Source organism: Saimiri boliviensis, chromosome 10, assembly GCF_048565385.1.
Source record: "Saimiri boliviensis isolate mSaiBol1 chromosome 10, mSaiBol1.pri, whole genome shotgun sequence".
NCBI lineage: Eukaryota > Metazoa > Chordata > Mammalia > Primates > Cebidae > Saimiri > Saimiri boliviensis.
In genome coordinates, this window is record NC_133458.1 from 103,294,896 (window position 1) to 103,317,991 (window position 23,096).

Consider the following 23,096-nt stretch of genomic DNA (forward strand, 5'->3'; position numbering starts at 1 on the left):
TGTTAACTTGCCAATTACAGAACAATGATAAATAATCAGATAAAGAGGAAGGACAGATAGTTGGCACATTTTTTACAGTTCCATATAACAAATGCAGGCCTTATTACACACGAGCTGAAGAGACGGGAGACCTAAGGAATTTCTGAGGATGGACTCCAGATGAAACCCACAGGCCCTGGGTGTGGGCGTGGACTGGCTCAACACCGGTCACCAGTGGACCAAGCAATTCCTCAACTAGCTCAATTCATTCCAGATCAAGTACTAACGGGCACTTGGCCAAAATGGTGAAAACCCATCTCTACAAAACATATAAAAACTAGCTGGGCTTGGTGGCAGGCACCTGTAGTCCCACCGCTCGGGTGGAGCTGAGACAGGAAAATCACTTGAACCCAGGAGGCGGAGGTTGCAGTGAGCTGAGATCACGCCACAGCACTCCAGCCTGGGAAGCAAAGTGAGACGCTGTCTGAAAACAAAACAAACAAGCAAAAACCAAAACAATAATGGATGTGGGGAATACAAATCCATTCTTTCTCACTTGAGGAAGCCAAAACGTTGCCAGAAGGGCCAAGGGCTCCAGGCAAGGAATGTTTGCCTTTGTCTTCCCAGGATTGTCCAGGCATCTGGGGAACCGTGAGGGTCTACAGCTGGACCCTTGGAAAGTGGGCATGGCCATCACTGTCACGTCTGCTTAGTGATGATGGGACAGGAAGTGGAGCAAGAGAAAAACAAGGAATGGCCCCTTCACAGTTGTCATAGTAAAAGTCCTAAGGTAAAGAGAGCACAGGCAGAAAGCAGCAGGGTTTCTGAAATGAAATGAAGAGGATTTTCAAAACTGGCCCGGGACTATACAGGAAACACACAAGCAACGCTCCTGAGGGAAAGTGAGACCCACCGGGGTCGTGATCTGAGAGTTCCGCCATGGAGGCAAGGGATGGTCACCAAAGAGGCCAGCCAAGTGGAGCCTTCCTTCTCTCTGGCTCTCGGCGACTCCCATCCAGGCCATCGGAAATGTGTCTGGGGCAGAGTCATGTAGCCATGGGGAACACAGGCTCTCTGGTGAGGGTCCAGGCCCGCCTCCCCTAGTCAGAGGGCCATCCCGCACCCACGTTCCAGCCTCTACACCAGCCTGTCACTCAATCCCTCCGTGACCCTGTGAGATGAGCACCAGGCCTACCCTCATTCTACAGATGAGGAAACTGATACCCACAGGCATTGCTCAGCATAGCCAGCAATCCCTGCAGCCCCTGCAGGGGGCCTGAGCGCAAGGCCAGGACATGTGGCAGAGTCCGCCCTGTGCATATCACGTCTCCTCCCTGCGCTTCAAGGGGAGCAAGAGGCGAACGAGTCACTTTAATTAAAAACAAACAAACAAAACCACCACAAGGCAGGTCTTAAGATATTTTTGGTACATTTGCTTCATGTATTCACATGTTAGTCCCATGTCTACGTTTGTTTTTTTTCTACTTACAAAGAATTTACCGTCAAAATAGAGTAAACAGAAAGTTGCTGCTTTTTCTAGAAGGAAAAGTTCATGTATTTGATGTTAGAGATTAGTCCTAGAATTGCTGACCTACTGCATTCTTTAGCCTGCTATAAAACTTTTGAGATTGAGAGGACCATTCATAGATGTGACAGTTGTGACATACTTAGAAACAGTGGAACTTTTCAAGCACTGGAGACTTTAAGAGAATTCTGACTCTAAGGGTTCTGAACACTTGTCACTGGTGGCTTATTTTTGACTTTCACCATGGTGAATCCCCTTTACACAAAGGTGGTAAATTCCTTACTGAAAAAGTGCCCTGAGTATCCCTTTTCCGTCTCTGGGTCAATAAAATCCTGCACATTTTCTCCTTTCTTAATAAATGACATATCTATTCTACCTTCCGGCCAGAAAAAAAATACAGCCTGTAATCCCAGCACTTTGGGAGGCCGAGGCGGGTGGATCACAAGATCAAGACCATCCTGGTCAACATGGTGAAACCCCGTCTTTACTAGAAATACAAAAAACTAGCTGGGCATAGTGGCTCGTGCCTGTAATCCCAGCTACTCAGGAGGCTGAGGCAGGAGAATTGCCTGAGCCCAGGAGGCGGAGGTTGCGGTGAGCTGAGATCGCGCCATTGCACTCCAGACTGGGTAACAAGAGCAAAACTCCGTCTCAAAAAAAAAAAAAAAAAAAAAAAATGCAAAGGAACGTGAATTTGTTAGGAGATTCAAGTCTACGCCATCCAGGATGCATACATGATTGACAAAAAAGTAGAAATATCTGCTGCAAAATAATAATAATAACAGGAAGCATGAGACAGAGAACCAGGCAAAGAGGGAATCCTCAGCTTAACCAGCCAGTGGAGCGAGCGGTCCCTGATTTGGGAGGCAGAAGTGTCAAACTGTGAACACATCCTGGTCACCTGTGTCCTCATTCAGTTACCCAGGATGCTGGCACCGACCTGACTCTTGCCAGGCTGCCACTTGCCACACAGAGGCCCAGGAAAAGCGTGCGCTGGTGCCATGCCACAGAGAGAGTGAAACGTCACTGGAGCAAACACTTTTTGAAATAAAATGCATCTTCTGACATCATTTTTCCCTTAGGGCCCATTTAGCCTCTCTGCTGCTGTGTTAAGCTGCTTCCACAGACAGATGTGGGCTGCATGATTGAATCATTCTCTGTCTGCTTTCAAGGATGATACTACCAAGTTGGTGTGTTTGATGTCTACAGTTCCAAGTCACTGGGTATTAATTATTTGTTATCTGATATTTTGAGACTTCTCTTGAACTTAGCTGGGGACTTTTTGGCTTGGTGGAACACCTTGTGAATGGGACATAGGGCAGTTGTGAGATCAGTACTGTTGCTATCACATTACGGGGTACCTATAGGTTCTCTTAACTGGAAATCGACCTTGAAAACAGTGTTCAGAAGTCAGCAAGCCTGTAAAATCTTCTACTAGGTGACCAACGTGCATTCAGCATGGCTGTGCTCACCACAGTCCCTCTCACCTGTGACCGCCACCTCATGCTACCTCGACAAAAGAACACAGCCTGGGAGGAAAAACAGATGCTGGAGAGGATGTGGAGAAACAGGAACACTCTTACACTGCTGATGGGAGTGTCAATTAGTTTAACCATTGCGGAAGACAGTGTGGCGATTCCTCAAGGACCTAGAAATAGAAATGCCATTTGACTCAGCAATCCCATTACTGGGTATATATCCAAAGGATTATAAATCGTTCTACTATAAGGACACATGCACACGAATGTTCACTGCAGCACTGTTTACAATAGCAAAGACCTGGAATCGACCCAAATGCCCATCGGTGATAGACTGGACAGGGAAAATGTGGTGCATATACACAATGGAATATTACACACCCATCAAAAACGATGAGTTCGTGTCCTTTGTAGGGACATGGATGAACCTGGAAACCATCATTCTCAGCAAACTGACACAAGAGCAGAAAATCAAACACTGCATGTTCTCACTTATAGGCGGGTGTTGAACAATAACACATGGACACAGGGAGGGGAGCACTACACACTGGGGTCCTTCGGCGGAAATGGGGGAGGGATGGGGGGTGGGGAGGTGGGGAGAGACAGCATGGGGAGAAATGACAGATACAGGTGAGGGGACGGAAGGCAGCAAACCACACTGCCATGTGTGTACCTAGGCAACAATCTTGCATGTTCTTCACATGTACCCCAAAACCTAAAATGCAATTTTAAATTTTTTTTAAAAAAGTGCCTAACGCCTTCCCAATTTGAAGTCAGGGAATGCTAGTATTTTCCTTCTCCAAAATGGGAAGAAAAACACAAAATCCCAAAGAATATTCTATTGACAACTCTCCTCGCCTTAGCACCCAATTCTCATTGGCTCCATTCATGACTACTTATTTCCCTGGCCATCGTCTGAATGTCTTGTTTTTGCAACTGAGCAACATTATGAATATTTAGTAGCTATCGCCCAGCAAATCTAAAAGCCTCGCATTCCCAGCCAAGACTTGAAGAACTGTGTCACACCAAGAGGAAAGATGGACTCAGATAACCACCCAAGTCTTCCACCCATCTGGGACCTTTCTCATCCAACTGTCTCTCCCCGACACAAGCATGCCCCTACTCTGCATCCAAACAAGAATCTAGAAAGGTGGAAAGTGAAGAGAAAACGCGGGCAGCTCGTCTAACTGATTCTTCATGTTGTCCCACTTCGCCAACTCGCTGGACTTTCTGTTCTGCCTTGCCTAGGTAGATTTTTGTTGACTGAAGGTAAAATAATGAAGCTTTTGCCCAAGTAACCTTTGCAAAACTTGGAGGCTCAGTGACTAAAGCCACCCTGAAATCAATAAACTCACTGTCTGTTTACTGGAAGGGTTTACTTACTCAACAAGAGATACGTCATCTCAGGCCTGAAAAATTGAGAAATCTGTCATCTCAGGCCTGAAACATCGATGTGTTTTCCTGGCAATACTCTCTAGACCTGTGGTACCTAGATAACAACTGGAGATCCATTGCTGAGCTGGAGTGCGGGACTTTTTCCTCTGCCACTTTATAATCATGAAATAGAAAACTGCTTTTGGGAAATTTCTGCCAGAGTACTGAAAAGTTTCCACTATGTCAGAAATAAACAATAACAAACCGGGTGCGGTGGCTCACGCCTGTAATCCCAGCACTTTGGGAGGCCGAGACGGGTGGATCACGAGGTCAAGAGATCGAGACCATCGTGGTCAACATGGAGAAACCCCATCTCTACTAATAAAAATACAACAAATTAGCTGGGCATAGTTGGCGTGCACCTGTAATCCCAGCTACTCAGGAGGCTGAGACAGGAGAATTGCTTGAACCCAGGAGGCAGAGGTTGCGGTGAGCCGAGATCGCGCCATTGCACTCCAGCCTGGGTAACAAGAGTGAAACTCCATCTCAAAAAAAGAAAAAGAAAGAAAGAAAGAAAGAAACAATAACAAAATAGTTCCTTCCTTTTTTGTGGAGGAAAATGAACACTGCATTTTGAAATTTCTTCTGGGAGAGATGCATCATGGTCACTGAGAGATCTACTCACTGCCGTATTCTACGTATTCTTTCAACCTAGAAAGTACTGCCAAGTGAATAATTTGATGTGCAAAACCATCTCTTCTTAAAAGCCAAGGCTTGCAAGTAAATCCCAGCCAGAATGGCTTATTATGAATAGTATGATATAGAAAAGGAACACTCCTGGAGGGCCACGCTGTTTCCTAAGTTAGTCTCTTTTTGTCAAAGCTGTTTCACACCCTAATAAGGTTAAGTGCATGCCTTCATTTAAATCGTAGAAATGAGTCTTACAGAGCTATGTAAGGGAATCACTACATTTTGCCATAGGCATTGTTAACTGACCCAACTGCTAAGTCAAGTGGCCTTCTCCTTTCATTTTTTTCTGCAAGTATTTATAGGTCTGGAAAATTTATGAAAATTTATGACACAACATTGAAAAGTCATACTTCTCGTTTCTAAAGTAAATATTTTCAAGGCTCCCAAATTCACTGTCCTGTGTCTTATGGAATAGGCAGTTATAACACATACAGAAGAGACTTGAGTCTAAAAAATAGTTCATAATAAAACGAAAACTGGGAATGGAACCAAAATGGAGCAGAAATATACAGAAATATAGAGAAATCCACAGAAATATACAGAAATAACTGTGAGAGGCATTGAGCATTAGTAATAGAAGTATTTTGAGAAATTCTTTTCCCTTTGATTCACAAATAGAACTAAAAATGATAGGGGCATCAATAGCTAAAAAACCCAATGATGTCTCGAAGGAGGAATAAGGAAGCTTGGCCTGCATGCTGAGAGACCGCGCTGTGTAGCAGAAGGGTAGCCAGAGCCCAGCGTTCACCAGCCTGGTGGCTACAAACAAACGCAGAATTGCTCTGAGCCTGGGCTCCTCAGCTCGCAACGTGGAAAGCTATCCCAATCCTGTGGGCTTGTGGGAGGCTCAGAGAGAAGGATGTCAAGGCATGTGTAAACTATGAAGTGCTGTACAAATGCGAGGTGTTGTTATTATGACATCAGTGTTTTAGCATCTAAATTATAGGGACAGCACACTTATTACCAGCATGTTTAAATACATATCTTGCATATATTTAGATTTGTTTTTAATTTCACAGATGTTTTCCGCTGGAAGCAGTCTGAAGATTGTCTAGTTTAGCTATTTTATGGAAGGTGAAACTGACAGGGGAGACTCTAACCTGTTTTCTCACCCATTTATAATAACAAATTACAGGAAAAAATATGGTAAGCCATGTACTAAGAAAGATTCCCTTAGCAACACCACTTTTCAGGGAACAATACATGTGTATTTAGGCTTGTATAGCTACGAATACTGAGTGTGTTTGATAGTTTTTAAACTTCAAAAATTATATAGTATATTTTCAGTCATCTGACAAGGTTTTCCTCTGCAGTTCTTTGTAAGGTTTCATTTCCAGTCATTTGTCAACATTTTTCTTTCTCTGTGAAGGCTAACTGATAACAGCTTGCAAAAAAAGAAGCAGAGAGAAAGAAAAAGAAGGAAGGGAAGAAGAAAGAAAGAAAAGAAAGAAGAAGAAAAGGGAGTAAAGAAAGAAAACAGGGCAATACGCTATTCTCACTCACAAATGTCACCAGCCATAAAAAAATCAAGAAGTATCTATAAGGATAAGGTTTCTGATTCTCTGTAAACATTATAGCAAATTGAAGCCAAGAAAAAGTTCTCTAATGCATTCTATTTAAAAGCCCGTCAAAATCAGTACCTTACAAACCAACAGGTGATACAGTAATTCTCCCATGACCACCTATTTTTTTATTTTTTATTTTTTATTTTTTTAGAGGAAGTCTTGCTCTGTCATCCAGGCTAGAGTGCAGTGGTGTGATCTCAGCTCACTGCAACCTCCGCCTTCTAGGTTCAAGTGATTCTCCTGCCTCAGCCTCCCAAGTAGCTGGGACTACAGGCATGTGCCACCACGCCCAGCTAATTATTTTTATTTATTTATTTTTTTGTATTTTCAGCAGAGGCGGGGTTTCACCATGTTGGCCAGGCAGTTCTCGAACTCCTGACCTTGTGATCCTTCTGTCTAGGTCTCTGAAAATTCTGGGATTACAGGCATGAGCCGCCGCACCCGGCTGACCACCTTTTGTTTCTCTGTCATACATTTGGACTTATTTAAAAGTGGATGACATGGGGGTTCCGAGGTTTTTGTTACCTATAAACAGATAATTGTTTAACTTTCTAATAATGTATTTTAATAGATTTATTTTAAAAATCTAGTTGGAGTCATTAGATCTTGCAAGTCAGCACTAGAGCAAACCTCAAATAGTTTGTCCAATTTATCTTGTTAAGCACAATTCGCAGCATATACAACAGATTACAGTGTATGAGAATGAACTAAGAGATAATTTTGTAAATGAAGAGAAACCATTGTAATAAAATCTCCTGAAAGCTTTCAGGTAGTCAGTGTTTGCTGGTAAATAAACAAATCTAGGTTTTTGACATTAAAAAATTTTTTTTTGAAAAGCTTTTTAAATTTGGTATACCATGATCAGAAAACCTCAGGGCGTCTTTGACTGTCCTTAAGGACCTGCATAAATACACCAAGTAGTTTATTTTTATTCCAGGCACTAAAATAATGGATATTTTGAGTATCAGCAGAGACAGTAAAACATGCACAGTTTTTCACATACAAATGTCAGTTTGTCTTATCAGAGAGACTGTGTGCAATGCATCAATTTTATCCAAAACCTGGAGTAAAAGAAACACATTTTAGCCAAGGGTCATAGTGACATCATAAGTCAGACAGAAGGACTGCTAAAACCATCATAACGTCATCCGCTGTGTGCCCGCGAGTCCACAGTGGTGAAATTGTCAGGCATCACATTTCTGCTTATAAAATAAAATCTTTCATGAAAGCTCTTAAAACAGTTGCAAAGCAAGCAGTGATCTTTATTTCCGTATATATGTATGTATACACATACACATATATTCATATATATTTATAAATTATATGTATATATATATATATATATATATATATATATATATTTCTTTAACACAAAGACATGAATACACAAGGTAACACCAGCAGCTGCGTTCTCCCCTTTATTGGTTACAAATGTACCTATTTGTTTCCAAATGATCTCTGCAACTAGATAACATTGTACTCCTTTCAACAGAGAATCAGAAAATAGATGTTTCTTCTAAATCACAAGTACCAATGGTTTAATTAGGTGAAGGAACACTTTTCTGAGTTGTGTCATTTCACATGTATTTCTCATGTCTAGAACTGTGCAAACTTTTCTTTCATTTTTCTCTGATTTCTGTGGGAAGAGTTAGAGGATGTGCAGTAGTAGTCATTTTGCTTATTCATAACACATTTTAGGGAAAATCGTGCTGCTGGGGAGAAAGTTAAAGCTCTCAAATGTAATCTAGACCCTTGTCCAATTTTTCACATCTGGTTACTACTTTAAAAAAGGATCACTTTAGTTTTTAAACGTAGAATGGGTTGCACTTTACCCTTGACATTGCAAGTTTCTTCACGGTCATTTAGCAAAATAAAGCAGGAAATTCTAAACGCCTTAGCATCCACTTTAATAAGATGTTTGCATTTACAAAAATATCAAGAAACTGAGGGTTTGCGGAAGGAACACAGGGCCTACAAGTATATCCTCATTCCTGTCCCTTTGCCTGGAGGCGAAGCTAAGCATTATCCTTCTGAGAAACTGCCCCCTATCGCAGAAGTAGAATTAGTCAGTCCCTCTTCTGGGCTCCCACTGAAGTCCCAAATCACATCTGTTATAAAACATTGCATTAGAGGGAGTGATCACGTATCTCTCTCTCTCGGCCTTTCCAAAAGGCAAGTCCCTGGAGGACACATGCAGTTATTTCACTCCCTTGGTGTACTAGATCCCAGCATGGGATGTTTCTGGTGTTTATCAGCAGTTCTCAAACTGCGGCGTGCATCAGTCAGAATCTCCCTGAGGACTTGTGTGCACAGACCGGGGCCTGCCCCTCAGTAGGCCAGAGAGGGATCGGAGAGTGTGCACCCCCAGCTGGTTCCCAGGTGCTGCTGCCGTGCTGGGGCCCAGTGAGAGCCACTGCAGGAAACTCTTTTTTTTTTTTTTTTTTTTTTTGGCAGTTAAAGACAGGTTTTCTTTAGTTAAAACCTGAGAGGCTCTTCTGGCTAGCACATATCTAGTTGGGGAGGAATTTGGAAAGTTTCTGGTTGGAGATGTTATCTGTGGTTTATGGTTGTGCTGACCTTAGCCATTAGGCTGATGCCCTTTGGATTTAGGCAGTGTTTTATTAAGGTGAACTTTAGAATGAGGGGCTTATCCAAGATGGCCACGCTCCTGCCCTGTCAAGCCAGACCTTATAGTTGCAAAAAGGAAGAGGGACAGCGTGTTCTTTCTGGCTACTTCCTCACAGCAGGAAACCTTTAATGGACTAACTTATGAAATAAAATGTGACTCTGGAATCAGTTTACTAATGGAATACGCAAATGCCGCTGGATCTCAAAGGAGCTCATGAGACGAGTGAGAAATGGGGGTCTGAGAGCAAGGACAAGATATCTTCTGTTACAAGCTACATACAACACATAATCTGCTCCTCAGGATTGCCCAGAGGGCTTTAAGAAATGTGTGTGCGCCAGGCTCCATTCCCCAGAAATACTGATTGCCCTGGTCTGGGGCACAGTAAGGCACCCTCTTTTTCAAAAGCCCCTCAGCTGGTTACAAGGCATCATCAAGGTTCAAAAGTTACTGCTTTGAGAAAAAAATCATCTCCTACTTTTTCTGGTTCAGCCACTAATGTGCAAAACCAAGTAATATGATGCTGTCTTAAACAGGAAACGAAATCCCCATTCTGAGGACTGGCAGCAATATACACATATGATTAACGATACACTTACATGTACAATATACTATATTATCAGTTGCTGATAACTGCAACTAATCAGCTGCCTCACCTAGAGAGACGCTAGTATCCAGCAGCCCTGGTGTGGCTCAGTTTTGTTGCTGAAGGTGGGCGTGAGACAGGTGGAGCCAGGAGACTGTGAAGGAAAAAGACGTCATGTGACCTAAGACAAGGAACTGCCGTGGAAATATCTGAGCACATGACAATGCTAGCCACATTGCTCACCTGGGCTCTGGGCCAGCGTATTCTCTGCCTCCTAAACTTTTCTATCTGAGCACTTCGAGCTCAACACATCTACAAGCTGAATATTCATATTGGACTATCCTACCCTTCCCCTCCCTGCCCTTCCCTTCTCTGCAGTCCCATTGACTTCCCAGCCTTTGTGATTGCATTCTGTATCCATCCAGGCTTCCAAGTGAGAAGCCTGGGTGCCACTCTGGGATTCTCTCTTTCTTATGCTGCTACGTATACTTATCAACCAGTTCTGCCTCCTGATCAGCCCCGGAGTCCCCTGTCCTGAATCTTCCTGCCCCTGCCTCATCCACTGTGTTTGGCAATGGTCAGGAACCTTCCTATTTCCACTGCCGCCCCTGCAGCCCATCCCCCAGACCTCTGCTGCAACCATCTTTCTACAACACCAAGCTCAGCATGTCAGTTCACAGTCACTTGTCTTTCACACGGGACAAAATCCAAAGCCGCAGTGAGGATGGAGCTCCCTGTGAACTGCAGGTAGCTTCACCGTTTATTCCTTCTCTTCCTGCCATTTGAATTATTAGCCCTCTCAAGAACTTTGCTCCTATTGGCTCGGCTTGTGTAATGTCCTTCACATCCTATTCTCTGGGGGAATAACCGTATAACCAAATAGCTCAAATGAGTAATCCCTTCCATTTGTGGCTAAACCTTCGCTCCTCTCCGTGTAGAATTAAAGGCAAATACTGAACTCGAAAGTCATCCTTTGCCTGGGAAGATTTTTGTCATTGCTTCTGTGACATTGTTTCACACTTATTATCTCTAGCTCCCTCTTCCCTCAGTTGACTTCCAGACAACTTAAGGACAAGTACCAAGTCTGATTTATTCTTAAATCTCAACATGTGGATGGAACAGTGCAAATCACTCATCATGGCTCAAACATAAAGAAAAAAATGCAAATACGAGCCTATGTTGTAATAGGTACCAATACTCGCCCTTCTCCTCAAAGGGCAAACAGTCGGGGTTGACTTACGTAATTATTTAAACTAAGTCAGGGTCATGTGTGCCACCCTGCTAGTACTGGTATAACCGCAGGTGTACTTGTGGCTGTCTGCAAACCATTCTCATCCAGTGCCTCGTCCCCTACATTACAACTCAAGTCTCTTGTTAACGCGAAGTTCCAGATAGATTCAGAAAGGATGCTTGGACTCTGGGTTTCTCCCTGAGAACCCACCAGAATGAGATAAAATTTGGATCAGAGAGAGAAATTCCACTCCCCCGTGCTAGTGTCTCCATACTGCTTGCTAAAGCAAGCTGCTGAAACTGGTAGGAGTAAAATTTATTCTAAGCATATGTAATTCACAGATGCGCAGTCCACTGGGCTAGTCATCTGATACTGCACTTCAGGGCCGTCAGGGATTGAGTCAAATCCAGCACTTACTTTCTAGGGGCTCAGTAAACACGCCCCCGATATTCCTGGCCCGAACTACCCCTCCTACTCCCATCTGGCTCAGGGAACTCTCTAGACAAACGGATTGAGTGTATCTATCTAAATGTGTAGCAAGGAAGCTTTACCAGATGACTCTGAAAAAGTGAAAATTACAGGCAAACTAGTTATTTGAATACGTTCCAATGCCTGGATTCTTGCCCAAGTTCAAACTAGCCAGCTTGTGCCTATGAGCCCAACGGAGGGCAATCTAGAGATGTCGTCCAAAGAGCTAACTGCTGGAATTTTCTCAAAAAATTCAGCCCTGTAGGAGAAAATGTAAGAGAAGGAATGAGAAGACACTATGACATTTAATGGGGACGGCCTACAGGAACAAGCTAAGATTTACACTCGATTTTCTATGGGTTAGCGGTTCAAGAATAAACCAGTAATAATTAAACAGAGACTGAAAATGTTTCTTACCATAATTTCAAGTAGCCATAGGTGACAAAAGAAAATGAAAGGGAATGGATCTGAGGAACAGAATCTGGTTTTAAAAATTTTATGTACAGGGAAGCAACGTGTGGGTGAACCATATTCTAAAACTTTGAAATTCTGTCAAAACATACCCCTGTCAGTCAAACCTAACATTAAATAAGCTCACAGAGTACTTACAAAGTCAAGATTGAACACACGCACACAGATACACACACACACACACACACAGATACACACATGCAGACACACACACCACTTTCACAGCCAGTCACATGGCAAAGACCACACTGTGTGGCAGGTGGGTTCTACAACAGGTAAAACGTCCTCAACATTGTGACCCATCCCTAATTTGGGGCAACAGTCTGAGGTTACCTTCCCTTCAGTGCCCATAATCATCAATTGCCTTTAATTTTAGGGTTGGTTTGTCACTCTCTTCAAAAAAGTTTCAGATGCTAGCTGCTGGTCTTGGGGCTTAGATCAAAGTAAAAACAAAGACTATTTTCTTTCCAACAGAGAGGAATCCTTCATCTTTACTGAGACATCTAAAAACATTTCAGAACATGTTAGTGCTGTCACGTGGACCAAGTGTAATTATGCAGCACAATGGACTTTTTGGCAATTGGTGTCTTCAAACCAGAAGAAGTTTTTGAAAAATTATGAATTATGAAACTAACTATGTGAAGCCAGAAATTACTGTTAAAAGCCTGTTGGAGATCTTAGCCAGTTTCTTGTAGTCTGTGCTATGCCATGGTCAGCCTAACACACAGACTTTCCGGATTTGAAAAGCAATCTGGAAGCAAGAACAGAAACCCTTAAAACTCAACCCCCTTCACCCTTTAACCCAGAAAATCTAGCATATTCTATGCACTCAGTAAATAGTCACTGAATTCAGAAACAACAGGTCAGAAGGCTGAAGGGTCAAAGTGACTTGTCCACCCTCACCCTGGGCTGGAGTGAGAAGAAAGACCCCCAGTTGACAGGCCCGGCTTGGGCTTTCTGAATCTGACCTCCTTCAAAGAGGGAGGGTTGTCAATCACACTTTGTCTACTATTAATATCCCCACTTTCAATACGATTAACATTCACACTTTGCATACTCTTTAAGATAGCTCGGACCTACTGAGTGGGAATGTCTCCAGAAGTGGGGCTGGGCAGGTTTATTTCCACAAAGCTCCCTCAGTAGGGAATTCTGACTTTCCTTGGAATACTTCCCAGGGTCCCTTCAGGGGAGCACCATGTCCGCCTGTAAGAGTCAGGGGTTTGCTCAGCATCCCTCAAGCAGGTTCTACTCCACGCTCACTGACCTGGGGACTGAGCAGCCTCCATGGAAAGTCACCAGACAGAGGGCTGAAGAACTCGGCAGGAACACAGATTGCTGGACAGCCCACGCTTGTTCAAGCTTCAGACAGGGACCCATCTTCATGAGCTGGCTTTCTGGGCCCTTTCCCCTTGCTCGCTCTGACTTTAAACATTCACACACACCTGATCTGGATCTCCTGAAACCAGAACTCGGACCGGGCAGTGGTGTTTGGCAGTTGAGAGACGTATCTGGAGTCAGAAGGCCTGCGTGTGAATTTCACGTCTGCCTCCTACCAGCTGCGAGAAAGTCACGTTAATCCTTTGTACCTCAGTTTCCCCCGTAGGAGGGGAGTGCACACCTCTTATGCTTCATGTGAAGACGGAAAGGACACATGAAACCGTGTGTGGCAGTCATTTGCTCTAAGAGCAGCAAGCCCAGAAGTTAGCATGTCCCAGAACCAAAGTGCACCTTGAACAAAACCGACTGCACTTGATAGACACAGGCCTTCAACAAACTTCTGCTGAAAGAGCTCATCTCCTATTTTAATAATTGCCCCTGAGCATTCAGTCTTTTATGTTACCATAATGGAACAGCGTCTGTTCACGTACTCTCTAGGTCGTCTTCAGGAGCATTCTGTCTTGAGTGAATATGGGACAAACAGGCAAATTAAGTGGTATTTACATTTTTCTCAGGAACAAATCTCCAACCACTAATAGTGATGTCCAAGCGAGTAACATCAAAAAACAAGAACGCTACTGGAGGGAGGAAAGTGATGCTTTGGAGGGGCTCTGCATGTTTAGTTTAAAATGAAGAGAAGAGTCTTTGCTCTTCCGCAGAGACAGGGCTGGCACCTGACTAACAGGGCCGCGCAGGCTCAACAGAGGAGGAATCTTTCCACGAGTTCCTTCAGTGAGAAGAGAAATCCTTTACTATTGGAATCACACCCTACCTTTTCCCTCTTTCCTATATTTGGCAAGATTGTTAAAACTCCAGATGTCCTCAAAGAGCTCTTTGCATTGGCAAGTAATCTCTCGGGAGACTTTAACAATCCTTCTTCCGTCCAGTGATCCCCAAATCTGGCTGCCCAACAGATCACATGAAGAGCATTAAAAAAAAATACCCCATGTCCAGGTCTTGCCCCATGTCAATTAAATCAGAATGTCTGGGGGTGGGAGCCAGACACTGGTTTCTGTTTTGGTTTTAAAAAAATTCCAGGTAATTCTAAACTGCAGCAAGGTCTGGGAAGCACTGTTCTATGCCTTGTCCCTCCCCCAACGACTGCGCTGGGCACCAAACCCCAACGCCTCATGCCAGTGACATCAACAGCAAGTACGGGCCTGGCTCCTGGAACCCGCGAAGCTCAAGGCTGGAATTGTGCAATTAAACCTGAGGCATGTTTCCCAGGTCCAATGGGTTTATGGGGGTAGTCGCGAAGCCAGACTCGCTCATGTTCTGTCTGGAGACTTGGCACACATGAACCGGGGACATCAATCCAGTGTGTGTGTGTGTGTGTGTGTGTGTGTGTGTGTGTGTGTGTGTATGACAGGTTTAATATTTTGGTTGGCCCAATGTCAAATTCTTCAAACAGCAAAGAGAAACATCCAAGAAAGAAACTCCCCGGGTTTTGAGAAGGAAAGTTTGCTGTGAGCCCCATTTTGAAACACCGTGGTGTGGCCAGGACGGGCTCTGCTCCCAGAGCTTCCGCGCAAGAGTCCCGCGGTCCCCCCTGGAGTGGCCGGATGGCTGCGTCCCGTTCTACCGCGAAGCCCAGGCGCGACCGAAGGGCTGCAGGCGTGGAAGACCCGGACATCCCCGAGAGATGGCCAGCGAACCAGAGCCTGGGCTTTCGCGGGGCGAGGGTGGGGGGGTGCGCCCCGGAGGGAGGTCGGGTCCCCAGAGGGACACACCTGGACCGGCCGGACTAGGGCGCGCCGGGCGGGGCGAGCGGCCGGCCGGGGTCTGCGCCCAAGAGGCGGGTGGGACCCCACCTGCCTTTTGCCAAGGAGGAAACTAACCGCCGTCAGCACCACCCCTTCCCGGGAGCCGCAGGTGGTGGCGGACGAGTTCTCCCAGCTGCCAGGTGGAGGCTGCGACTGCACACCCGGGAACGAGGCTCGCGGGGACCGGGAGAGGCGCCGGGGCCAGGCTGACCCACGCCGGCTTCAGCGTGAGACTCGCGCGAGGGCGGAGGCGGGGAGGTCAGCTCAGGAAGCCGCCTGTCCCGCGGGGTCCGAGGCGAGGCTGCATTCTCGGGGTCCTTTCGCAGCTTCCCTAAACCGCGCGGCCCCTGCGGGTGGGCAGCGCTGGCCCCTCGGGTGCGCATTCCGATCCCGCCGCGCCCTGGGAGGACAACGCGGGGCGCCATGCGGGACCCCGGCCCCCCGGCCCCCGGCGCCTACCGGCCCACGGACGCAGATCCCGCGCAGCGAGGCGGGAAAGTGAGGGAGAAAAGTTGGGAGCGGTCCGGGCCGCAGGAGGTGCCGGCAGCCGTTCTCCGCCCCGCCCGCAGCCCGATGCCCTCCCCGTCTCCTCCTCCGCCCGCCACGGACTCTCCCGGCCCAGGGACGAAACGTCCCGTTCCTCCCGCGGTCCCCGCCGGCAGCGCAGCTGATCTCAAGGAAACAGGAAAGGACTGGCGGGGGCGCGGGCACCGAGTCGGTGCGCCAGTGCGCGGCTGGGCTGGCTGCGGGGTCCGGGGCGCGCTCCGGGGGCGGCGCGGGAGCCGGCGGGACACGCCCTTACCTTTCTTTTCCTCCAGAGCCAGACTCGCTGGGCAGAGCGCAGCCAGCAGAGCCAGGAGCGCGGCGCCGGCCGTCCCGGAGGGTCGCATCGCAGCTCCCCGAAGAGCTTGCTCCGGCGCTCCCGGATCAGTCCCGGACGGAGTCAGGCGGCCGTGCGCGGTGGCTGTGGCGGCGGCGAGGCGGGGACTCGGGCGGACGCCGCCGAGGTGGCCTGTCGACCCGGCTGGGCTGCGGCAGCCCCCGGGGCTCGCTCGGGACTCCGGCCGCCTTGGCCGCGGCGGGCGCTCACACCGTGCGGGGGGCGGAGGCTGCTGCTGCCGCGCGGCGCGGGGGCTGCCCGGACGTCTAGCTCGCGCGGGCCGGGGCGTGGGGAAGGCTGGGCGGGAGGAGGAGGGACCAGGCGGCGGAGGAGGGATCGGGAGGAGCAGAGGAGGAGGAGAATGCGAGGAGGAGGGACGAGAACCAGCAGCGGGGACCCAAGGCCAGCGGCCGCCGGAGGCGGTGGACAACAGTGGCCCCCGCGGGACCCGGGCTCCGGCAGGAAAGGGGCGGCGCGCGGGAGGGGAGCGGGTGCCCTGAGGAGTTAATTTCCGAGGGGGGCGTTCCCAGCACTGCCCCTCTGGACGCAGTTTCCACGGACTTGCAGGCCCAGCTTATGCCGAGGTCGAGCCAAATCTGTGCCAGCGTCCCCTTCCCCCTTTCCCTTCTTTTGTTTTACAAAGCAAACTTGCACCAGCTTTGGACAGATTGGCCAAGCCCTAGAGCCAGCGTCGGATAATGGCACCGACGGGGAAGCTGCTCCTTTATTCTGGTCCCCACCTCCCCTGCAGCACCCCGGGACCCTCCCAGGGCTCAGAGGCTGGCCTGGCAGCGGAGGCGGTCGCCGTGCCTGCGCGGTAGGGGTGCCAGGCGTCCGAAGTGCTGATCCAAAGTCCGAGGGTCCTTCAGATCCCGTTAAGCACCCTCGAAATTGAATGAAATGAGGGCACCCAGCTCCGAGCGCAGATACAGGCCTCCTCGATGTTTACTGCAACCGGCCGTGGGTACTTTGAAACCAATGTGTGAGGCACAGTACTTTGCAAAAGGGAAGCTCTTGGAATAAAGCTTAACACAAACAGCCGTGGAGATACTTTCAGAGAGGCTAAGTGCCCCACTGCCCTGGTAGCTGCCACAGGAGAAACGCCAGGGAAATTCTCGGAGGCTTTGGCCAGAAGAAACTGAGCTGCTTTGGGCTGCAGGAACTTGACCTACATTCCTTCTGCAAGTCCACCCTAACCCCACTGTTTTTTCTCCTACAGGAAAAGTGTCCTCTAGGTCCATGTTAGAGACCCCTCCTCTCCACAAGGTTCAGTAGGACTTTCAGGCCTGATTCAACAACCCCAATCTCCCGGCTCTGTCAGGAACCACAATCCTGATTAAGTGGAGCCACAGACCTGCCCTTTGCTGTCTCTGGAGGGGAGAAACCTTGCTTCTTTCCTTCCCATCCAGCAAAGTGTCTGTGCCTGAGTTTCACACCCTGCAGCCTGAACGGTGGGGTTTTCAGCAGGGCAAGCGCAGACACGGGGCTCCTCATAGCCAGCGCAACCTGGAACTTCCCCTGTGAATCAGGAGGAGTAATTTGTTCCTTTGTTTTAATGAATCAGGACAGCCACTGCGGGCTGAAGTCAGCCCCTGGATGCGGAGGCTGTGAAGGCCTCCACATCCAGGGGCCGCCTCCACACATGCACACCTGGGCTGAGAGCAGTCCATATAGAAACACAGCAAAAACAAAACCAGGGAATGGCATGGCAAACGGGAAGCACAACAGTGGAACATAAAATGAAGACAGGAGTGAGTCTTACAATAAAAGACATGAGTACAGTGAAGTCCTGTGCATTAAGTTAACAAGGACCACTGTATTTTCTGTCAAGGGAATGTGACTTGTGTGCACAAGTCATAACACAAATCAATTGATGTTGAGAAATGTTGAGCTTATGATAAAAATATATTGTTTGCTAAGAAGAACGACAGCAAGGAAAATCTCACCGTCCCCCTCACCCCCTACCAAGTGGAAAACTGCCTGGGGCATTCTAAAGAAGCAAGGCAGAATAAGTAAATCATACACTGACTAAAACAATTCTTTAAGCACAGTATATATGACCATGTCCCGGTGGTTCCCTCGTAGAGAATCCTTTCTAGTCTGTCCTTGATCAGTGGTAAGCAGGCACCAGCTGCTTGCCTAGTTTATCTTGGTTCTATGAGAAAACACAGAACACAGACTGGTTAATAATAATCACCTGTTCAGAGAGAATAACTACGTGGGTCAGAGTCTGCTGGAGGTCCTCATCCTGGAATGCTCTCAGCCCCTGAGGCTCTCAGCTCGGAAGGCTGCTAGCCCCCGGATAGTCCCACTTTGCTGTTGTATCTGGATGTCAGCTTCTTAATGTCTTCAGCGCTGCCTGGGTGGTGGTCTCTATGGCTGAGCTGGACTTGGTAAATTTAAGCTATACCTGAATTTTAAGACTGCATTGGAATTTCTTGAAACAGTGTGTAGGAACATTAGTTCTCACTGCTTTAGGACTTTATGAGAAAACAGCCTTCATAGGGCAGCTTGTATATTCTTCAATGTGATCCGATGGCATCACAAGAAATGGAGCTTTTGGCAAAGAATTACTAGAGATACACAGCACACTACTGGGATGGATTCCAGTGAACGGAGAGGAATGGGTTTGCTGGACATCCTCCTGTGACATCTATGTAAAGTTTGCTTTTCTTCTTTGAGCTTTTGATATAAAAGCTGACATTCAGGTTGACTTTGTAGTCTTTGGCCAGTACCTGGAGTGTGCTGATAACTGTGTTACTTGGTAAGTGAAAACTGTGGCCAAGCAGGGAGTAGTGTCTTCTTGAGAGGGCTAAGGAACCTGGCACGGGGGGTCCTGAACATCAGGGCTCCAGCTGACAGTGTCGGCAGAGCATGGTCACAGACCATCACTGGGAAAGAGGCTGGGTGCCATGTGCCACCACCACAGGATGACAATAGTGGCCCAGGTGCTGTGCTAAGCATTGGTCAGACTAAGCTTATCTGACAACCTATGAGCTGGTTAATACTTGTATCTGCCTTTTATAGCAATGTGATGCTTTGGCCAGGAGAAGTGGCCAGGATCCCAAAGCGTACTTGCTAGCATGAGAGGCAACTTTGAACCCAAAGCAGAGCCATGTTCTATCCCTCTTGCTTATAAACCTGAGACAAATCATAACATCAGGACCTAAAATTCTACTTCAAAATAGAATTTTAGACTAGAGTAATACCAAAATCTCTGCTTGGCCAAAACAATTCTAGATAAAGCCTTTATGTATGCTGTATTAGCAAGTATGTACTAAGACTCCAGTATTTCCCTTAATAAATCTCATTTTAATACCATAGATGGTTTTGTCCTTTTGCCAGCTGTACATGAGAAACTTTCTTTTTTCCTCTGATGAGTGGTTATCCTCTTAGAAGAAGTTTCTGAGTATGTTGAATAAGAGTTTAGTCTTGTCTGTAGGGAACGTGGCTCTGAATTTCCTAAAACCAAATGCTTTGTGGAACGGTAGGAGGAACAGGTTATTTGGCAGGGTGAAGACATGAAGGCTTGAAATATTCTAAGTTCCATCTTAGGCAAAAGGCATTTGACCACCTGTTTTCTCTGGCTTAGAGGTCAAAGCAAAGATTGATTAGGGAAAAAAAAAAAAAAAAAAAAAAAAAAAAAACGTAGGGGCAGATTTTAGACTTTCAAAAGCTAGGTTTTGTAAACTAGTAGAGCTATATAAAAGTAGAATAAGCTAGTTCAGAGTGGAAGGGGCTTTTTATCTTTAGAAAGCTTTTTGTGCAAGAGCTATGAATTAAGGACTGTCACACAGAATCCTTCCAACCCTAAAGTTCTTTAAGAAAATGCACTTCTAAAATAGGTTTTCATTTAAACACATGTTCACTTGACAGCTCTTCTAAGAATATATGTTAAGGACACTTAAGAATCTGGTAACAGCTTTGCCTCTAGGGAGGAGAATTAGGTAGATGGGAGTCAGGGGTTTGGAGGGAGACTTGTGTTTCAGTTGCCTGTCCATCTCTACTGCTGAGATTTTGTACTAGGAGCATGCAGCACCTATTTCTGCAAGGTAACTGTGGCCCCTGCTGAGGTGCAAGGGCACTCCTGGGGACAGGCTCTCATGGTTTCTGAGACTGTTTATTCCTTCTCCTCAAGGGAAGTCATTTGCCTTGAACTCTGAGTTGAGACTCATCTCTAGCTGAATGTGGAAAAGCAGCTTTTTCAAGGAATAATGTGCAGAGGGAAAGCTGCTGAACCGTTTCTCCTTTGCATGCGTAATCATCTCTGGAGTTGAGGGTTACATGTCACTGTAAGAGGCACAATTGGCACTCCATTCCAGCAACAAGTAGAAAGCTGAGCAAGCTGAAAAATTAACACCTCTTCTTAGATCGTTTGGAGAATTAACGGCCATAGGGCAAACCACTGTCCCCCAAATTGGAGAGAGAAGCAGACACAAAACCACAACCTCCAGGAACAGAAACCTCTAAGGACCTAGTGCCAGATGGGAAAGTTTGCCCTGTAATTGAGAAATTGCAGGAGTCTCAGTGTGGGCAGTTCTATGAGTTAAGAACTCCAGCGGAACTCAGTCAGGGGGCATGGTGGTATGAGTGACACTTGAGAGGTAACACTTGAGAGTGTTACCTCCTGGAGCTCTGCCAGATCCTTACAATGAATATTAGGGGGAAAATCTCATCATGCTTCCAGCAGTGGGAGAAGAAGAGGAACCATTTTGAAATAGGTCGGCCCAATCCAGAATGCAGTGGCATGATCTCAGCTCACTGCAATCTCAACCTCCTGGGCTCAGGTGATCCGCGATCTCAGACTCCTGAGTAGCTCTGACTATAGGCACGCACCACCACATCTAGCTAATTTTTTTGTAGAGATAGAGTTTCGCTGTGTTGCCCAGGCTAGTCTTGAATTCCTGAGAGATGGAAGTTTTAAGAAATACCTTAAAAATTCTAGAGATCAAAAGCACTGTAAAAGAAATGTAGAATGCTTTTGAAGTACACATTAGTGGGATGAACATGCTTGAGGAAAGAATTTCTGAGCTTGAAGATATGTAACAAAAACTGCCAAAATTGAGAAGCAGAAAGAAAAATGACAAAAAGAACAAAACAAAATTTCCGGAACTGTGGGATAATTACATGTATTGGGAATACTGTAAGTAGATGAAAGAGAGAAAGGAGCAGAAACAATATTTAAAGCAATAATACTGAAAATACCTTCAAATTAATGTCAGACAACAAATCACAGATTCAGGAAGCTCAGATAACATCAAGAAGATATACGCCAAGAAAACTCAAACAAACAAATCATACTTAGGCATATTATATTCAAACTTCAGAAAATCAAAGATTAAAGAAAAATTCTTAGATGTAGCTAAAGGTAAAAAACACAGAGGAGCCATAAGAAAATACCTATAGAGAAAATTAGAGTTATATTCAACGTATCCTCAAAATCATGCAAGCAAGAAGAGAATGGAGTGAACTGGTGTATGTCTTATTCTGCTTGGGCTTCTGTGGCAAAATACCATGAGACGGTTTACTTGTAAACAACAGAAATTTATTTCCCACAGTTGTGGAAGCTAGGAAATCCAAGATCAAGGTATGTGCAGATTTGGTGCCTGATAAGGGCCTACTTCCTCATAGATGGCCATAATTTCACAGTACCCTCACATGGCAGAAGGAACAAGGCAGCTCTCTGAGGTCTCTTATGGCACTAACCCCATTTGGCTCCACCCTCATCACAGAATCTTCTCCCAAAGATACTCCCTCCTAATAACATCATTTTGTGAGTTTAAATTTCATCATGTGCATTTGGGGGGTACACAAACATTCAGTCCATTGTGGTATATTTAAACCACTGACATTTAAGGTAATTATTGACATAGTTGGATTAATATCTACCATAGTTATCTATATCTATATCTATAGCTATAGATAGATATACATATATTATAACACTTTAGGTTCTGGCGTGCATGTGCAGAAAATGCAGGATTGTTGCATAGGCATATACATGGCAATGTGGCTTGTTGCCTCCATCCTCCTGTCACCTATATCTGGCATTTCTCCCCATGTTATCCCTCCCCAGCTCCCTACCCCCTGCTGTCCCTCCCCTGGTTCCCCCAACCGACCCCGGTGTGTGATGCTCCCCTCCCTGTGTCCATGTGTTCTCATTGTTCAACACCCGCCTATGAGTGAGAACATGTGGTGTTTGATTTTCTGTTCTTGTGTCAGTTTGCTGAGAATGATAGTCTCCAGATTAATCCATGCCCCTACAAAGGACACAAACTCATCAATTTTTATGGCTTCATAGTATTCCATGGTATATATGTGCTATATTTTCCTTGTCCAGTCTATCATTGATAGACATTTGGGCTAATTCCAGGTTTTTGCTATTGTAAACAGTACCACAATGAATAGACATGTGCATGTGTCTTTATAATAGAATGATTTATAACCCTTTGGATCTATACCCAGTAACGGGATTGCTGGGTCAATTGGAATTCCTGTTTCTAGGTCCTTGAGGAATCGCCACACTGTCTTCCACAATGGTTGAACTAATTTACACTCCCACCAACAGTGTAAAAGTGTTCCTATTTCTCCACATCCTCTCCAGCATCTGTTGTCTCCAGATTTTTTAATGATCACTATTCTAACTGGCATGAGGTGGCATCTCAATGTGGTTTTGATTTGCATTTCTCCAGTGATCAGTGATGATGAGCATTTTTTCATGTTTCTTGGCTTCATATATGTCTTCTTTTGAAAAGTGCCTGTTCATGTCCTTTGCCCACTTACCATAGTTATTACTATTTTCTATTTGCTGCCCTTGCTCTTCTTTTCTTCTTTTATTTTTTTGTTTATTATTTATTTATTTTAGAGGTAGGGTCTAACAGCCTTATATGCAGGAGTGAAATGATATGATCACAGCCCACTGTAGCCTCAAACTTATAGGCTCAAGTGATCCTCTCATTTCAG

The 23,096-nt window shown here is 46.0% G+C and overlaps 1 protein-coding gene across 1 annotated transcript in view; it reads right to left on the reverse strand.

Moving 5' to 3' along the window:
* EGFR (epidermal growth factor receptor) overlaps positions 1-16,412 on the reverse strand; it is a 198,864-nt gene extending 182,452 nt beyond the window's left edge. The window contains exon 1 of the mRNA XM_039462033.2: positions 16,056-16,412. Within this exon, the coding sequence (XP_039317967.1) occupies positions 16,056-16,143 (88 nt within the window). The 5' untranslated portion in view covers positions 16,144-16,412. The remainder of the gene's footprint in view (positions 1-16,055) is intronic.
* Positions 16,413-23,096: the final 6,684 nt, after the last annotated feature.